Source organism: Heteronotia binoei, chromosome 19, assembly GCF_032191835.1.
Source record: "Heteronotia binoei isolate CCM8104 ecotype False Entrance Well chromosome 19, APGP_CSIRO_Hbin_v1, whole genome shotgun sequence".
NCBI lineage: Eukaryota > Metazoa > Chordata > Lepidosauria > Squamata > Gekkonidae > Heteronotia > Heteronotia binoei.
This window is the reverse complement of record NC_083241.1, coordinates 43,048,611-43,068,551: the sequence shown is the minus strand read 5'-3', so window position 1 is coordinate 43,068,551 and position 19,941 is coordinate 43,048,611. Positions and strand designations below refer to the sequence as shown.

Sequence of the window (19,941 nt, the reverse complement as noted above, 5' to 3'; positions counted from 1 at the left end):
GAAGCCATGTTGGATCAGGCCAATGGCCCATCCAGTCCAACACTCTGTGTCACGTAAGAACATAAGAGAAGCTATGTTGGATCAGGCCAGTTGCCCATCCAGTCCAACATTCTGTGTCACACAGCGGTCAAATATATATACACACACACACACACACACACACACACTGTGGCTAATAGCCACTGATGGACCTCTGCTCCATATTTTTATCTAACCCCCTCTTGAAGGTGGCTATGCTTGTGGCCGCCACCACCTCCTGTGGCAGTGAATTCCACATGTTAATCACCCTTAAGACCAACAAAGTTTTATTCAGAATGTAGGCTTTCGTGTGCTAGAAGCACACTTCATCAGACAAAAAGTATGGAATGGCAAGCAGTCCTAAATATAGAGAAAGTGGGCAGCGAGTTAGTATGCCAAGTCATGGAAATGGTTTTTAGCAGATTAAAAGAGTCACAAGTTGGGGTCTGGTGTTTGTCAGTTTATGTTAACTGGGCTGAAACAACAACAAATAAGTTGGAAAAGCAGACTGATGTCCATGTACTAAATCCATTACATATCCTGGGTGTGAAGTGCAATAAATGAGAGTCTGTTGTAATGTTAGCTCTCTCTGGGTTAAAACGCACATATACTAATCAGCTTGTAAACTTCGGCCCTGATCGGGACCACCAAGGTGGCTAACAGATTAAAAATACAAATAATAAATACATGTCTTAAAAACCATTAAAACTAAACATGCACATAATTAAAACAAATTTCAGAGGGCACATGTTGGCCTTCCGTAGTATAGTCAAATTCGAATCCAGTACCACCTTAGGGACCAGCGAGAGTTTTGGAATATGAGTTTTCAAGACTTGAAGCTCAGAATTTACACCTTGAAAAACTTCCCTAATCTCTGAGGTGTTGCTGGACAGGACCCTAATAATTAAAACAATTAAAACCAAGCCACTTTGGTATAGTGATTAAGTGTGCAGACTCTTATCTGGCAGAACCGGGTTTGATTCCCCACTCCTCCACTTGCAGCTGCTGGAATGGCCTTGGGTCAGTCATAGCTCTCACAGAGTTGTCCTTGAAAGGGCAGCTGCTGTGAGAGCCCTCTCCAGCCCCACCCACCTCACAGGGTGTCTGTTGTGGGGGGAGGAGATATAGGAGATTGTAAACCGCTCTGAGTCTCTGATTCAGAGAGAAGGGCAGGGTACAAACCTGCAGTCGTCTTCTTCTTAAAGCTAGCATACGCACACAAAAATGATTAAAACACAGGGCAGGAAGGAGAGAAACAAAGTATTCACCCACCAGCAGAAGATGGCAATAGAGGGAGACAGGCAGGTTTCCCTGGGGAGAGAATTCTAGAGCTAATCATACACTGCCCTATTTTCCACAGGCATGGTACAGACATGCCTTGAGAAGATGCTATACCTTTTGTTCACATAATGTACAAATTATCCTTTTTCCTGTTTCTGCCGGGCCCTGTCTGGTTAGCATTTATCATTATCTGACACATTAAAAACCTATCTGTGTTAGGCAGTTGTGCGTACCCTTTTTGCCATGCATCAGCTCCATGTATTCTGTTTTTCTATGATGCTGCCATTTATTCTTTTTTAAAACGTAGGCATTGATTCCCAAACTACTTTATGGGGAACTGAAATTTAATGCACAAATAGCTTCAAATGCGACTTATGCCACTGCTGGTGGGCACACGAAGAACAGCTGAGACAGGCAGTATAATGTCCTCGCTCCCTTCTTTGATCTCAGTAAGACACAACATTTATAAAATTATGCACGGGATAGAGAAAGATGTACTTCTCTCCCTTTCTAACGGTACAAGAACTCATGGGCACTCAACAAAATTAATGAGAAGCAGGTTTAGAACGGATAAAAGGAAGTCCTTTTTTACTCAAAGAGTCATTAACATGTGGAATTCACTGCTGCAGGAAGTGGTGGCGGCTACAAGAAGAGATGGCTTCAAGAGGGGATCGGAGAAACATACAAAGTGGGTATCAGCCACAAGGTACAGATGAACACCCTGTCTGGTGCAGTGATGCGCTGCCTTCTTGGTGCTTGTGGGGGGACAACAGTGGGAGGTTTCTGGAGTTCTGACCTCACTGGTGGACCTCTTGATGGCACCTAGGTTTTGGCTGCTGTGTGACACAGAGTGTTGGGACTGGATGAGCCATTGGCCTGATCCAACATGGCTTCTCTGATGTTCTTATGTGACACAGAGTGTTGGACTGGAGGGGCCACTGGCCTGATCCAACAGGGCTTCTCTGATGTTCTTATGTGACACAGAGTGTTGGACGGGATGGGCCATTGGCCTGATCCAACATGGCTTCTCTTATGTTTTTATGTGGCAAAGAGTGTTGGGCTGGATGGGCCATTTGCCTGCTCCAACATGGCTTCTCTTATGTTCTTATGTGACACAGAGTGTTGGACTGGAGGGGCCATTAGCCTGATCCAACATGGCTTCTCTTATGTTCTTATGTGTCACAGAGTGTTGGACTGGAGGGGCCATTGGCCTGATCCAACATGGCTTCTCTTATGTTCTTATGTGACACAGAGTGTTGGACTGGAGGGGCCATTGGCCTGATCCAACATGGCTTCTCTTATGTTCTTATGTGTCACAGAATGTTGGACTGGAGGGGCCATTGGCCTGATCCAACATGGCTTCTCTGATGTTCTTCTGTGATACAGAGTGTTGGACTGGATGGGCCATTGGCCTGATCCAACATGGCTCTTCTGATGTTCTTATGTGACACAGTGTGTTGGATGGGATGGACCACTGGCCTGATCCAACATGGCTTCTCTTATGTTTTTATGTGGCAAAGAGTGTTGGGCTGGATGGGCCATTTGCCTGATCCAACATGGCTTCTCTTATGTTCTGATGTGACACAGAGTGTTGGACTGGAGGGGCCATTGGCCTGATCCAACATGGCTTCTCTGATGTTCTTCTGTGATACAGAGTGTTGGACTGGAGGGGCCATTGGCCTGATCCAACATGGCTTCTCTGATGTTCTTATGACATTTTATCCTCTTTATCAATGGAGGCCCAGATAGCTGCCACTGCTAGATCCGCCTTCTTCCACCTTAAGAGGGCGAGGCAGTTGGCCCCCTTCCTGGAACACAGCGACCTAGCAACTGTGATCCACGCAACGGTCACCTCGAGACTAGACTACTGCAATGCCCTCTACATGGGGCTGCCCTTATACCGAACACAGAAACTTCAGGTAGTGCAGAACGCAGCGGCCAGGCTGTTAGTGGGACTACCACGGTGGGAACACATGCAGCCTGGGCTGCGGGACCTGCACTGGCTGCCGGTTGTGTACCGTGTCCGCTATAAGGTGCTGGTTATTATCTTTAAAGCCCTATATGGCCGAGGACCTGCCTACCTTAGGGACCGCCTCTCCCCATATGTTCCCCAGAGAGCACTGAGATCTAACTCTCAAAACCTTTTAAAAATCCCTGGGCCAAAAGAGGCTAGACTGAAGACAACCAGGGAGCAAGCCTTTTCAGCAGTGGCCCCTCGATGGTGGAATCAACTTCCAGAGATGGTACGAGCCCTGCGGGACCTGAATCAATTCCGCAGGGCTTGCAAAACCACTCTCTTTCAGCTTGCTTTTAAGACAGAACCTGACTAAACTGACTTGTAGCCACCTAGCCATCTTATGTACGATTGTGATCCATAGCACCTTAACTAATTTTAATTCTATAATAGCTGTTTTATTTATTTTAACCAACCTATGTAACTGAATTGTATTTTAAATTTGCCTGTCTAGATTGTATTTTATTTAAATCATGGTATTCCATGTCTGTGAGCCGCCCTGAGCCCGCCTTTGGCGGGGGAGGGCGGGATATAAAAATAAATTTACTTACTTACTTACATTTAAGGCAATTGCACAGTCTCACAGCAAAGCACATAGGGGAGATTATGGCATATTATATGCAGAACAGTGCTGGGTTTCACAGGAATGGTTTATTCATTTTACTTACAACTATATGAGCTTTTCCTCTTTTCCCTTCGCAAAAAAAAAAATCATTTAAGGAGCCATCTGGACAAAGCCCTGCGTTCTTTAAATGAATACTGGAGAATGCAACAAGAAAAAAGTATTTGGTGCATAAGGACAGGAGGCTCATAAGGTAGCTGTCAGTCAAACGAATAAGCCATTCCTGTGGACGCCTTCAAAATATGTTTTTTCTATGAACTAAAATAAAGTTGTATTTTTGTTTACAGCCACATTTTCCTTCCAAGATACACAAATATTCAGATTCCCAAAACACAGTTCTCAAGTTTTTTAATGTCCATTTCTCAGGGACTTATGTGCCATCCAAATAGCGGACAAGACAGGACAAGGGGAAAGGAAGGGGGAGGTGGGGTGAGGCAAGGACAGGACCTGCCTGAAATTTTTAAAGCTTTTTAAAACCGTTAACATGCTGGAGAAAAACTGAGATCATGTGACACTATGTTGTGAGTCACAACTGCCGCCTTGACAATGGCGAAGGAAAACCATCTCTTTGCCTTAAAAACCCTCCTGGATCGTCAAAAACCAGCTGTGACTTGACAGCACACACCCACACACAAAGGGGGGCATGGGGGGGGGGGGCAAAGAAGAAAAGATGCTCTCTGACCCATCCTGGCTCTGCTTCAGCACCAACTAGATGGGAGAATCAAGGAGTGGGATCAAGGACTTTTCTATACTTTTTTTAAAATATGGATTCTTGTGTGCTCATGCTTTTGATTCCTTCTGAACAGCATGTTTATTTGGCTAAATACGGTACTTTTCTACAAACCCCCCCTTCCCACCCCCCAAAAAGGTTATCCTCTATACAGGATTAACTGGCATTAGCCTTCTTATCTCTTCATTAAATTTGTATAGACGCCTTTGTTTCTTTTGATCTACTCCTTATCCTTTTGCTCCCATTCAGCTGCTATCAGTGGTGCCGGTCTATTGCCATACAGCTGTTTTTTTCCTATCTCGATTTACTCCTGAAATAATGGGCCTTCCCACTTTCAGATGATTATAGGAGATTAACTGCTTTCTGCCACAGCCAAGTCTCCTTCTGGCATTCTCTAGTTTCCACTTTTACTATTATTATGGGATGGGGAGGGGGGTTGATTCTGGCTACAAAACTTTTCTTTCTTGGAGGCTTGGATCCTTGGACAGGTGTGCAACCATTTCCTGAAAGAACAGCGTCCCACCACTTAGGCGAATTACTTGCATTTCCATGTTTTCCCTCAGATTCACTCCATCGATTCAATAATTAAAACTGTTGAGCCGAGTAGGACGGTCCCAAAATGGAATTCCTTCCATGCAGTTCAAGAGGAAAACTTCTGAAACAGGATTGTCTCCTCCTTCATTGTTCTGTCACGACCAATGCCCCCTCTAAACTGTGGAGTCGTGAGCAAAAATTCTACTCCGTGAGCTACTGGCAGTAACGTTGTGAGTTGCAGCATAAATTAGTTTGTTCCGGGGCTATCTTTCCTCAGTGAAGGCAAAAATGTGTGAGCCAGAGGCTACAAAACTGTGAACTAGCTAACACTGACTCAGCTTAGAGGGAACACTGGTCATGACACTTACCTACACATTCTGGCGTGCCTACTAACAAGCAGCTTTTTTTCACTGACAACAGTGACTTTAGCATCACAGATGGGAGTTAATGACACAGAGGGGCCAAAGAAATGCAGAAGGAGACAAAAACTTTTCCATACTATGACGCTCCAGGGAAAGGGCAGAAGGAGGAGAAGGAAGAGGAGGAGGAGGAAGAAAAGAAAGAGGACGAGGAGGAGGAGGAAGAAGACGGCGGATTTATATCCTGCCCTCCACTCCGAATCTCAGAGCGGCTCACAATCTCCTTTCCCTTCCTCCCCCACAACAGACACACCAACAGGAGATCCAGTTTGGTGTAGTGGTTAAGTGTGCGGACTCTTATCAGGGAGATCCAGGTTTGATTCCCCACTCCTCCACTTGCACCTGCTGGCATGGACTTGGGTCAGCCATAGCTCTGGCAGAGGTTGCCCTTGAAAGGGCAGCTGCTGTGAGAGCCCTCTCCAGCCCCACCCACCTCACAGGGTGCCTGTTGTGGGGGAGGAAGGTAAAGGAGATTGTGAGCCGCTCTGAGACTCTTTGGATGGGTGGGTGGGGCTGAGAGGGCTCTCACAGCAGCTGCCCTTTCAAGGACAACCTCTGCCACAGCTATGGCTGACCCAAGGCCATTCCAGCAGCTGCAAGCGGAGGAGTGGGGAATCAAACCTGGTTCTCCCAGATAATAGTTCACACACTTAACCATCACACCAAGCTGGCTCTCTATAATGAGGAAATCAAAACCCAAATCTGGAGCAATGTACCTCATTTTTTAAAATGGACAGCTTTTATGATATAGCCAGCAACTGGCTATCTGTTAAGAAGGTCAAAATCATGACCAAGAAACATCAGATCCTAAGGGAGCCTGAGTAATCTCTGGACTCCACAGCTGGAAGGGACATTGCCTATAAAGGCCTGGGAGGGATGAAGCAATGCCCCTTCTCCTCCCTCCATTCTTTCTGCAGCCTTTGGAACAAGACTTTCAAAGACCCTCTCAAATGGACAGACTAGCAACGAGGCAACCTGAGTCCGATGACGGAAGCTGTAGGTCTCTAAGGTGTCAGTGGACTTGAAATTCAACTATTCCACCTTAGGAATCTTGGCTTAGTTCTGAAGCTCAGTGGGTGTCACTGGTGAACCATCTCTCCTTAAGAGTCATCACAAAGTATTATTCATAAGGCCCTCCTACCCAAAGAAGCCTAATAGATCCTGAAGTAAGAAATAACCACAGTAGTCTCCCTAAGCTCTGCCATGACAGCTGCGCTCATCAGAACAGGGTCTTCTGCAGCTGCCAACCTGCAAATGGGTGAAATCGGACAACTTCTCGTCCATGTGCCTTCCCTGTGGTGGCCCCCATCTTATGAAATGGCCCCCCTGAGGAGATCAGGAAAAGCTCCTGCTCTCCCGGCTTTCTGCAAACTGGGCAAAACTGAATGATTCAAGAGGGCTTTTTCCACGCAGGCAATAGGATTGTACTGTATAAAACAATTCACAAAGTTACTTGAATGAATTATTAGGGACTGTGGTTTGTACTGTTGTGTATAGCATGCTGAAACTAGGGTTAGGGTTTGGGTTAATTTTTGCATCATTTAATGTGACGTGTTAATACTTTATGGTTTTGCTTCAGTTGACTTTTTAGCAGAGCTTTTTTTGTAGCAGGAACTCCTTTGCATATTAGGCCACACACCCCTGATGTAGCCAATCCTCTAAGAGCTTACAGGGCTCTTAGTACAGGGTCCAGAGATAGAATTCCAGCAGGAACTCCTTTGCATATTAGGCCACACCCCTGATGTATCCAATCCTCCAAGAGCTTACAGGGCTCTTAGTACAGGGTCCAGAGATAGAATTCTAGCAGGGGCTCCTTTGCATATTAGGCCACACACCCCTGATGGAGCCAATCCTCCAAGAGCTTACAGGGCTCTTAGTACAGGGTCCAGAGATAGAATTCTAGCAGGAACTCCTTTGCATATTAGGCCACACACCCCTGACGTAGCCAATCCTCCAAGAGCTTACAGTAGGCCCTGTAAGAAGAGCCTTGTAAGCTCTTGGAGGATTGGCTACATGGGGGGGGGGGGGTGTAGCCTAATATGCAAAGGAGTTCCTGCTACAAAAAAGCCCTGCTTTTTAGACTTCTGGTTAGTTCTATAACCTTAAGCCTACTGCCTACTGCACTGTTTACTGAATGGCCCACCCTGTTGATTGTTTTGACTCAGTGTCATCCTTGACTCTAAATGAGAAAGGTGGACCAGAAGTAATACAAATTAATAAATAACAGAATTATGGAACAGCAGTTCCACCAAGTCTCAGCTGTGTGCATTAGAAGTTTGCTCACAGATCCCATCAGATATTTCCTAAAGTCTTGCTGACTCACACACAGAACTAACTTCAGTCACAGCACAGTTAGACAGGGAAAGAAGAGAAGAAAAAACAAAAACAAAAAACCCACCACTGATGTTTAAACATAGCTTCAAAGAAAAATCTTTGGATCAACGGTAACGCCAAGGTTTCCTGCTATAGAGCTGATGTTAATTTCATACCTGTCAAATAGCAATGCAAGAGATCTGTCAAGCTTTCCTTCCGTAGCCAAAATGGGGGCAATTATAAATCTTACGGGTTATTTGGCATGCATTCTGCATAACAGGATGGGAAATGGATTCTTGCATGGAGTGCGTATACCTTTAAAAAAATAGCACTGGTACTGTTAACTGGAGAAACAGCGATGGGAGAAAGATGGCATCGAAAAGGTAAGTTCCATAATCGTGTTTGGAGTAGGAGCCAGGTCATGGGAGAGGGAAGAAGGATGACACAGGTATACTATGCTTGGAGGATACAATCTTTATTGATTATAGGTTCCTCAGGTCCTGGCACACCATAGACTGGGGACAACTGGTGCGGCTGATAGCCGATCTGCTATCAGCCGCTTCCCTGACAATTGGGATAACCAAGGGCAGAGAGGTGGTATCAGGGATGAAAGTGATGGAAGCTGCTACTTCCCTAACCATCACTGGCCTCCTCCTGTGGGTGCAGCCAGCCTGCGATTGGCTGTCTCATGCCCCGTCCCTTAAGGGGACTCCCCTTTAAGTCATGAAGGGAGGGAGGAACAGCAGACTCGCTTCTTTGTAAGGTGCAAACGGATAAAAAAGGAAGTCCTTCTTCACCCAAAGGGTGATTAACACATGGAATTCACTGCCACAGGAGGTGGCGGCTGCTGCAAGCATAGACAGCTTCAATAAAGGGACTGAATAAACATATGGAGCAGAGGTCCATCGGTGGCTATCAGACACAGTGTACTGTTGCAACTCTCTGTCTGGGGCAGTGATGCTTTGTATTCCTCGTGCTTGGAGGAGGGCATAGTGGGAGGGCTCACTGGTGGATCTTCTGATGGCACCTGGGTTTTTGGCCACTGTGTGACACTGAGTGTTGGACTGGATGGGCCATTGGCTTGATCCAACAAGGCTTCTCTTATGTTCTTATGTTCAAATGGGCCACATACATGTATTTGTACCACAAATGCCAAGCCTAGAACACCATTCTAGTTAATTTCCCCACAATTAGAAAAGGTTCTCTTACATACTTATCTCTTATTCTGACATATCTGTTGCTTCAAATGTTGTTTCCCCTTAACTGGATCCATACAGCTGTTAACCCTGTGCACTTTACTTGTTATCCCTACTTTGTCTCAAAATGTCTACATCATGTTATATGCTAATTTGTTTTTCCCCCCCTCTCTCTCTCTACCCTGTCTATAGGTTTGAATGTTTTTCTCCTGTTTCATTGTATCTGAAGAAGTGTGTGTGTACATATGAAAGATTATACCCTGAATAAAACTTCGTTGGCCTTAAAGGCGCTACCGGACTTTAACTTTAGACTTTTTTTTAAAGGATAATTACCAGTTTCAACAAAACAGTATGTGTTCCTTTTTCATGTGCCGTTTCCCATTGCACTAACTGAGTGTTCAACTTATTTACGGCCACTAAAAGTCACACAATTATGAATCTCAAAAATCATAGTCTTCTTTACTGGTGACATACCCAGGAACATCCAGAGAAGTCACGGAGTACAGCACCAAGATATACAGTCAGACCTGGGAAACATGCTGACATCAATATTTTAGGCACCAGGGATTTTCCTAGCCCAGAGTAACGTACTTAATATTTTAACAGAGGGATAAGCCTTGGTGCTAGAACTGTGGAATTCTAGCAGGAGCTCCTTTGCATATTAGCCCACACACCCCTGATGTAGTCAATCCTCCAAGAGCTTACAAAAAAGAGCCTTGTAAGCTCTTGGAGGATTGGCTACAACTTCTTGCATTTTTAAATAAGTGATGTCATTATCCTACTCGACTAGAATCCCACTAACACTCCAGTATAGATGACAAACGCCCAAAATACTTCTATGCTAATTTAATCACTATCAACACTCTCAAATGCTCTCTGTTGGCGGTGGCCATCCCTCACATGAAATTTATTTACAAGACTGTACTAGACCAGACATTCTTATGCGAAACCTCTGCTGACATTACAAAGCTTGTGTTCTGGGGACACAAATAGTGCCGTATTAAAGGGAAAGTATTTAAAAACACTAAAGGTTATCTCTGGTTTGGTGTAGTGGTTAAGTGTGTGGACTCTAATCTGGGAGAACCGGGTTTGATTCCCCACTCCTCCACTTGCACCTGCTAGCATGGCCTTGGGTCAGCCATAGCTCTCTTATCTGGGAGAACCGGGTTTGATTCCCCACTCCTCCACTTGCACCTGCTGGAATGGCCTTGGGTCAGCCAGAGCTCTCTTATCTGGGAGAACAGGGTTTGATTCCCCACTCCTCCACTTGCACCTGCTGGAATGGCCTTGGGTCAGCCAGAGCTCTCTTATCTGGGAGAACCGGGTTTGATTCCCCACTCCTCCACTTGCAGCTGCTGGAATGGCCTTGGGTCAGCCATAGCTCTCTTATCTGGGAGAACCGGGTTTGATTCCCCACTCCTCCACTTGCAGCTGCTGGAATGGCCTTGGGTCAGCCATAGCTCTCTTATCTGGGAGAACCGGGTTTGATTCCCCACTCCTCCGCTTGCAGCTGCTGGAATGGCCTTGGGTCAGCCATAGCTCTCTTATCTGGGAGAACCGGGTTTGATTCCCCACTCCTCCACTTGCAGCTGCTGGAATGGCCTTGGGTCAGCCATAGCTCTGGCAGAGGTTGTCCTTGAAAGGGCAGCTGCTGTGAGAGCCCTCTCAGCCCCCCCCCCACCTCACAGGGTGTCTGTCTCCTGAGAGTCAGTTTGGTGTAGTGGTTAAGTGTGCGGACACTTATATGGGAGAACCGAGTTTGATTCCCCACTCATCCACTTGCAGCTGCTGAAATGGCCTTGAGTTACCCATAGCTCTTGTAGGAGTTGTCCTTGAAAGGGCAGCTGCTGTGAGAGCCCTCTCAGCCCTACCCACTTCACAGGGTGTCTGTTGTTGTGGGGGGCCGGAGAGTAAAGGAGACCCAATGAACCTACGTTCCAGTTAGAATTAGTTGCAAAATCCTCTGAATAGTGGAGTATGTTTCATCTATCATGCAGAAGTCTCCATTTCTTTTCATAGGCACAGAGCCCAAACTTCAAACACCCCTAAGTATACAAATGGCAAACTGGAAAACTCATTTACTGAGAGCACATGTAATGTAAAGGTAAAAGTAAAGGTAGTCCTCTGCACAAGCACCAGTCGTTTCCGACTCTGGGGTGACGTTGCTTTCACAACGTTTTCACGGCAGACTTTTTACGGGGTGGTTTGCCATTGCCTTCCCCAGTCATCTACACTTTACCCCCAGCAAGCTGGAGACTCATTTTACCAACCTCAGAAGGATGGAAGGCTGAGTCAACCTGGAGCCAGCTACCTGAAACCCAGCTTCCACCGGGGATCGAACTCAGGTCATGAGCAGAGGGCTCCGACTGCAGTACTGCAGCTTTCCCACTCTGCGCCACGGGGCTCTTATGCAAGGTAGCAAGTCCATATTCCTGAAACTTTCAAGGGAAAACCTGTCCTGTTATTTCAGCTATCACTAACCCGACTGTAAACACTCACTGTAAAATCCAGAACTGTCCCCTCCTGCTGGTCCTCTTAATTTAGTAACCAACATTATTAGCATGGACCACAGGCTCAGGCAAATCTTGCTGAATCCCAAATCTCCCAACTTTCCAACTTCTGCCCAAAATTAGACAGATAAGTAGATAGATGAGAGATGAGAGAGAGACACACAGACAGAAATAAAGAGAGACAGAGATAGGGACAGACAGACAAAGCAGAATTGTTTTCTCTGGCCCCAGAAGGTAGGACCAGATGGGTTGAAATTAAATCAAAAGAATTTCCGGCTCAACATTAGGAAGAACTTCCTGACGGTTAGAGCGGTTCCTCAGCGGAACAGGCTTCCTCGGGAAGTGGTGGGCTCTCCTTCCTTGGAGGTTTTGAAACAGAGGCTAGATGGCCATCTGACAGCGATGAAGAGCCTGTGAATTTAGGGGGAGGTAGTTGTGAGTTTCCTGCATTGTGCAGGGGGTGGACTAGGTGACCCTGGAGGCCCCTTCCAACTCTAGGATTCTATGACTGTTAGAGCGGTTCCTCAGTGGAACAGGCTTCCTCGGGAGGTGGTGGGCTCTCCTTCCTTGGAGGTTTTTAAGCAGAGGCTACATGGCCATCAGACAGCAATGTGGATCCTGTGAACTTCAGCAGATCACGAGAAGGAGAGCCGGAAGGGCTGCATCAGGGCTTAGTTCTCGCGGCCCTTTCTTCCACGCCCAGGGAAATGCTACTCACCTCTTTGGGGTAGGTCAGCATTTTTTTCTAAGCCAGTTTGGCCAGGCATCCTGGACGTTTTTGCCATCTTCTGGGCATGGAGCAGGCATCACTGGGGATATATGTGGGAGTGGGGGGGGGGAGGTATTTGTGAAATTTCCCGCATTGTGCATGGGATTGGACTAGATGTCTTGGAGGTCCCTTCTAACTCTATGGTTCTATTATTCTACATATATATAACATCACACCATTATCTTAATCAGTCCAGAACGTTAGGTTAAAAGAGTTTCCTGATGCTTTTTCAAAAGTATTTCTTAATTTATAACCTTTGACAGAGAGCACTGCAGGAAATTAATCACTGTTCGTTGGGAGCACACAACAGACGTGAACTTTAGAAAAGAAAATATCAAAATGTCGTCCATATGGTTAAACGTAACTTGCCCTAAAGATGACTGAAAATGATGGGTTATTGCGGGTCTAAAAGACTTCAAGTAGCCATGAAATGAACACAGTTCAAGGTCTTGCCAATTTGTGAAGTGACATTCTTTAAGTACTGAATCTGTCTTGGTTCACCATCCAACATGGGTTTGGCTAACTGAAAACAGAAGAGGATGACTGAGGCCCTGACTTTTATAGGAAATATTTACCTAGGAACCAGCGGGAGGGGAGGTGGGGGAGAGCCGAAGCAGAGGAACCTTGATCGTGCTCTTCTCTGAGACCTGTTATTTATTTATTATTTTCAATTTATAGCCCGCCCTTTCCCAAATGGGCTCTGGGAAGGTAACTACAATCAATAATACAAGATTAAAATCAAATACATCTAATAAAATAACATACAATCTAAAAGCAATATAACTTCTTCACCCAAAGGGTGATTAACACGTGGAATTCACTGCCACAGGAGGTGGTGGCGGCTACAAGCATAGCCAGCTTCAAGAGGGGATTGGATAAAAATATGGAGCAGAGGTCCATCAGCGGCTATTAGCCACAGCATATTGTTGGAACTCTCTGGGGAAGTGATGCTCTGTATTCTTGATGCGGGGGGGGGGGGGGGCAAAGTGGAAGGGCTTCTAGCCCCACTTGGTGCAGTCTCATTTGGAGTACTGTGTGCAGTTCTGGTCGCCGTACCTCAAAAAGGATATTATAGCATTGGAGAAAAGTCCAGAAAAGGGCAACTAGAATGATTAAAGGGTTGGAACACTTTCCCTATGAAGAAAGGTTGAAACGCTTGGGGCTCTTTAGCCTGGAGAAACATCACCTGCGGGGTGACATGATAGAGGTTTACAAGATAATGCATGGGATGGAGAAAGTAGAGAAAGAAGTACTTTTCTCCCTTTCTCACAATACAAGAACTCGTGGGCATTTGATGAAATTGATGAGCAGTCGGGTTAAAACGGATAAAAGGAAGTATTTCTTCACCCAAAGGGTGATTAACATGTGGAATTCACTGCCACAGGAGGTGGCGGCGGCTACAAGCATAGCCAGCTTCAAGTGGGGATTGGATAAAAATATGGAGCAGAGGTATATATATAATTTTTTTGGCCGCTGTGTGACACAGAGTGTTGGACTGGACGGGCCATTGGCTTGATCCAACATGGCTTCTCTTATGTTCTTAACAATCTAAAAACTAACTCCAATTCTGCAGTTGGCGCCGCCACTCTTTCCATACATCCCCCAGCTAGTGTAAGATAAATGAGTCAGCAGAATTATATCACCAGGGCCCCTGCAGCAGGGAGGCCACAGAATAACAAAATGTCCATCGCCTCTGTTGAATGCCTGGTGGAACAGCTCTGTCTTACAGGCCCTGTGGAACTGCAACAGTCCCTGCAGGGCCCTAATCTTCAATGGGAGCTTGTTCCACCAGGTAGGGGCCAGGACAGAGAAGGCCCTGGCCCGGGCTGAGGCTAAGTGGACTTCTTTTGGGCCAGGGATTACCGGAAGATGTTCATCCATGGAGCATAGGGCTGTTATGTGAGGTTATCTGAACAAAACGAGCAGCCTCGGAGGGAAGGGTGGGATATAAATCGAATAAAATGAAATGAACATTTTGGAAGTTAAGAGAAGTCTCTCGGGCCCTGTCCTGGATAGAACTTGGCGTGCTGTTTTTACAAACAGTTCACCATGTCCAAGGTAACCTAACTTAAGACACGTACAAACACAATCACAACAATGCTGATACGTCTTTCCATGTTGTTATTATTTCCAAAAAGTTTTCGGCTGCATAATCCCGCCCCCCCCCTCAGTAAACGTATCAGCAGACTCTATTTCAGAATGTGTCGTAATCAATTTTCCCCCTTGCAAAAACTTGATGATTCACGGAAGAAATGGCATAATGTGCAGTCCTCGATGCAAATCTGCAAGCAGGGCTAGAGCAAAACATATGTCTGCGTAAGGTGTAAAAATTTACTTCCGCCTAATTCATAGTGGGTCACGGCCTACATAGAAGCTCTCCTTAATATGCCTCACTTCCGTAAACGAGACAGTTGATCAATATTATTATTATTCGTTTATTTCTATTCCGCCCATTCCCCCATTTGGGGGCTCAGAGCGGAGCACAACATAAATAGTAATAAAATCACAATAAAATTACAACATTTCGTGAAGTACAACAGGGCGGTCCAGCAGGGTGACATAACCGAATGGTATAGCAGAATAGGGGAGGGACGGTGGCTCAGTGGCAGAGCATCTGCTTGGTAAGCAGAAGGTCCCACGTTCAATCCCTGGCATTTCCACTAAAAAAGGGTCCAGGCAAGTAGGCGTGAAGAACCTCAGCTTGAGACCCTGGACAGCCATGAATGGGGCTGTGGCTCAGAGGTAGAGCATCTGCTTGGTAAGCAGAAGGTCCCACGTTCAATCCCAGGCATCTCCACTAAAAAAGGGTCCAGGCAAGTAGGCGTGAAGAACCTCAGCTTGAGACCCTGGAGAGCCATGAATGGGGCTGTGGCTCAGTGGTAGAGCATCTGCTTGGTAAGCAGAAGGTCCCACGTTCAATCCCCGGCATCTCCCACTAAAAAGGGTCCAGGCAAATAGGTCTGTATAACCTCTGCTTGAGACCCTGGAGAGCCATGAATGGGGCTGTGGCTCAGTGGTAGAGCATCTGCTTGGAAAGCAGGACGTCCCAGGTTCAATCCCCGGCATCTCCAACTAAAAAGGGTCCAGGCAAATAGGTGTGAAAAACCTCAGCTTGAGACCCTGGAGAGCAGCTGCCAGTCTGAGTAGACAATACTGACTTTGATGGACCAAAGAGGGTCTGATTCAGTATAAGGCAGCTTCATATGTTCATATGTTCAATCCTGTACCGCAGGCTCGAGAGTATAACGGAGAACATCTTCACAAGGCAGGAGGAAAACACTTTCCGAGTTCATGAGCTCACCTTCCAGCAGGTCTCTTGCTAGACCCGGTTCTGCCCCCGTGGACCGAACAAAGTCTGACAGGACCGCATCCATATCAAGAGTCATGTGATCATCTAGAAGTGCTGCCGAAGGTGCAGCAGCGGCAGGACTGAACTGCAAGCTACAAGGCATCCATCTGTTAAAAGAGAGGAAAAAAATATAACAGTTCTACAGAAAACTATCGAAAGATTCTGGACGTCCACTTACTGAGCATGGAATATACAACAAGGAAACCAAAGGTTACTGCAGTAGAACAGGGCCTGCAAGGTTTTCCCAACACCTGGAGAGGCTTTCCTTTCTCTCTCTCCAGTAACCCGCCGCCACCACCTGACCTTTGTAAGGAATTGCCTGCAGGAAGAGTTAGGGCTGCCGGCTTCCCTTCCAAGCTCTGAGGTCTTACCTCTATGTCTCCTGCTGCCCAGCGTCTGGTCACTGCAGGGACAATTTACTGCCTTCCATGCCTCTGGAATAAGAGCTGCTTGCCAACTTCCTCTGCCTATACATGCCCTATCAGATGTTAAAATACAGGACTGGCTCCTTAGCTAAAGAAGTTAGATCTCCACAGAGTCACCATTACCATGAAACTTTCTCCAGCTCTCCTGGACTGCCTCTTCCAGATCTCTGTTAAGGGTTCTGTTTGCCCTGAAGAACCCAGCATGAAAAAGACCTCCCTCCTTGTTCACAGGAGTTTTATCTTCTCTCTTTCCCCTCCCCCTTACCCTGTCAGGCCAAGTCAGAGAGCCTTTTCCTGACGTTTCCAGAAATTTCCTTCCTGAAGCCTCTCTAGTATTTCATTCCTCCAAACCTCTGTTCCCTGCTTGGGGAAGGAGAACAGCTTGACCCACCCGCTATCTCTCCTGCTAGCTCTATTAGCATTTGTATGAAGGTGGGCTGAGACACATCTGGAAAGCAACAAACTGACCTCCCCCCCACCTTCCTGCCTGATCCCTGCCCAGAGAGAGAAAAAAATGTTTAAGATTTTGCTCATTTCAAACCTCCAAAGAAAAAAAAATGCATTTCTTCACAGTTACGATTACGTATTTGAAAACTTCTCTTGGACAGTTACTAAAGCTGCTCTATTACTAGCTGGGGAGCCCCCATTTCACAAAAACCAGACCCACATTCCGTACCCTTCACCCCATTTATCAATCCTCCCTACACAATCATTTGGTGGGAAAACGAACTGCAAAAAAATAAATTCCAATCATCACTCGGCACACCGCAGGGGAAGGCCCCTCTGATTTATAACAAGAGAGTTCAAGACAGAAGGAAGACTGATTATATGGTTAAAAGCAAACAACTGCAGCAATCAGACCTTTATTCATAGCTCTGTATGCCCCGAGTAGAAGAAAATCAAGTTCTGCAAGCACGCTATTAAGTAATGGCACGTAAAATGTGCGTACTTCACATCACTGTCGTTCTTTCCCCCCAAAATACGGGGTTTTCTAAAAAGTGGGGCCTCTGCGTCCACCATGAGTGTATACAAGATGTGCAGCGATGTTCTGAGGGGGACGAGATGCATTGAAGCCCACATCCCTGAATACTGAAGTCCCGCCCTGAAGTCTCCTCCCCCATTTCTATGCATTTACCAGTTATTCAGATTAGCTATTATTATGGTACATAACCAATAAAAATAATTTAAGAAGCCAATCCATTTAAACCCGATGTACAAAGTACTCAAACATATAGGCATGGTTGTTACAGTGGCGTAAAAATATTCGAAAAAGGGAGCTCTGCAAAATTTTAAAATATACCAAAAGGATAAAAATGGTCAACATCAAAGTCCCTCCTTTACAAAATTATCACGAATTCTCCTGGCAGCACCAGAAATCTGGCGCAATCGTACGTAACTTGGGGATTAGAGTCTGCTAACAATATATTTCTAGTTTTGGAGTCCAAAAGGCCCCGGCATCTCTCTAGCAAAGGATGCATATACTTGGCATGTATGCTTTTGTACAGTCCACACTCAAGCAAAACATGGTCAATTGTTTCCACTTTATCTGTACAGCAAGGGCAAACCCACTCTGCCATTCGCACCTTTCTATCATGGCCTCCTACGACCGCAGATGGAAAAATATCACATCAGGCCATAAAAAGGCCCATTTTGTGAGATGGTATTAATGGATTTGAAAGGTAAGTGCTCAAATGTTTCTAAACTTTCCCACCACTCAAAACCTAGAGACTTGCTTGTTTGAAGCAGGGAAGGGAAGGAAGGAAGGGGGAAAGGAAGGAAGGAAGGAAGGAAGGGGGAAAGGAAGGAAGGGGGAAAGGAAGGGGGAAGGGAAGGGGGGAAGGGAAGGGGGAAAGGAAGGGGGAAAGGGAAGGGGGAAAGGAAGGGGAAAGGAAGGGGGAAAGGGGAAAGGGGAGGGGAAGGGAAGGGAAGGGAAGGGAAGGGAAGGGAAGGGGAGGGGAGGGAAGGGAGGGAAGGGGAGGGAGGAAGGGAGGAAGGGAGGAAAGGAGGAAGGGAGGAAGGGAGGAAGGGAGGAAGGGAGGAAGGGAGGAAGGGAGGAAGGAAGGAAGGAAGGAAGGAAGGAAGGAAGGAAGGAAGGAAGGAAGGAAGGAAGGAAGGAAGGAAGGAAGAAGGAAGGAAGGAGATACTAACAGATTTCTAGTATCTTTGCCATGTAAACAAGCTGGTCCTGCATAGCACAGCTGGCATTCTATCTAACAATAAACAGTTTTCTCAATATTACACAAGCTCTTAGTTAAAGGGGCCTCCATCAATACATAACATTATCATGCTGCTTTCTCCTACTGGCATCATAACCAAGTTCAGAAAGCCAGTTTGGTGTAGTGGTTAAGTGTTGGGACTCTTATCTTGGAGAACCAGGTTTGATTCTCCACTCCTCCACTTGCACCTGCTGAGATGGCCTAGGATCAGCCAGAGCTCTCACAGAGTTGTCCTTGAAAGGGCAACTTCTAGGAGAGCCCTCTCGGCCCCACCCACCTCACAGGGTGTCTGTTGTGGGGGGAGGAAGGTAAAGGAGATTGTGAGCTGCTCTGAGGACTCTGAGATTCAGAGTGGAGGGTGGAATATTAAATCCAATATCATCTTTTTCTTCTGTAATTTTCAGGGGGGCTTTTTAATTTGTACAACTTGTACAATTACTGGTCTGCAGGCAAAAAGCATGGACCTGGGAGCTGTTTCAGATCTCACCATGGTCATAAAAGCTCTAATCAGCTTTCATAAAGCTTCTATCTCAACACTACCTTGGCATGCAACAACATGACAGCCTCACAAGGATTAGCGCAGGAGTTACAGAAATTATTTATGTGTATAGCTTTGAACCATTAAGCACCACACAAACATAATATTATTATTTGTCTGCCTCTTATAGTATTCGGCTATGATATCTTAAATGAAGCATTATTATTCTGATTGGCTGTTCCATGCCTGGGTGGGTCACTTGAATTCGATTCCAAGTCCGTCTCCTCCTCTGGGATATGACAACCACCCCCTGAAACAGATCCCAGGTTCTTCTCACCTTCTCCGGAGCACGACAACAGTCACTTGAATCTGATTCCGAATTTTCCTCCTCCACAATATGGCAACCACCGACTGCGTTAGATTCCAAGTTCTCCTCCTCGTCCTCTGGAATAGAACGCCCACCCCCCTGAACGGTTCTCCTCTCCCTTCTCTGGAATACAACAACAGTCCTTGAATGTGACCTCAAGTTCTCCTCCACCTTCTCCGGGGTATGATGACTTTGAAATCTGTCTGCTCTGAAGTACATCCATCCCCACCACAACTCCTGCTGCTGCTGCTTTGCTCTGAGCACCCTTGTTTGCTCTCCTCCGATGGCATCGGTGAAATCTGCTTTGTCTGAGAGGGTGGGGTCACCCGCTTCCTGTAGAGCTGGCGCCTAGCGAGTATAGCAAGGATGCCAGCTAGAAAGAGGAAGGCCGAATACAATCCCCAATGCAATCCCCAGCTGGCTGCTGCTCAATTTGAGGAGTGGATAGGATGTCTGCACCAATTGCTTCCTGTTTGAGACGACACTCTTGAGGGCCTATCCTCCCTTACAGGGCCTTCTGTGACTGCTGCCTTCTCTGACTGGCATCATAATCAGTTCAGAGGTGGAAGGATACATCACGGTGGTGTCAGCAGATGACAAAGGCATGCAGCAAGGAACAACGGGAGTGGAACGAACACCTGTTCGAGACCCTTTCCTGAAAGGCTACCTCTGATGTCAACAGCAGCAACTTACTTTGATT

At 46.3% G+C, this 19,941-nt stretch overlaps 1 protein-coding gene across 2 annotated transcripts in view; it reads right to left on the bottom strand.

The window, feature by feature from the left end:
• OTUD7A (OTU deubiquitinase 7A) overlaps nucleotides 1-19,941 on the bottom strand; it is a 150,244-nt gene that overhangs the window by 56,850 nt on the left and 73,453 nt on the right. For both annotated transcript variants that reach the window (XM_060260146.1, XM_060260145.1), the window contains exon 4: nucleotides 15,708-15,862. In XM_060260146.1, the coding sequence (XP_060116129.1) occupies nucleotides 15,708-15,858 (151 nt within the window). In that variant the 5' untranslated portion in view covers nucleotides 15,859-15,862. The remainder of the gene's footprint in view (nucleotides 1-15,707; nucleotides 15,863-19,941) is intronic.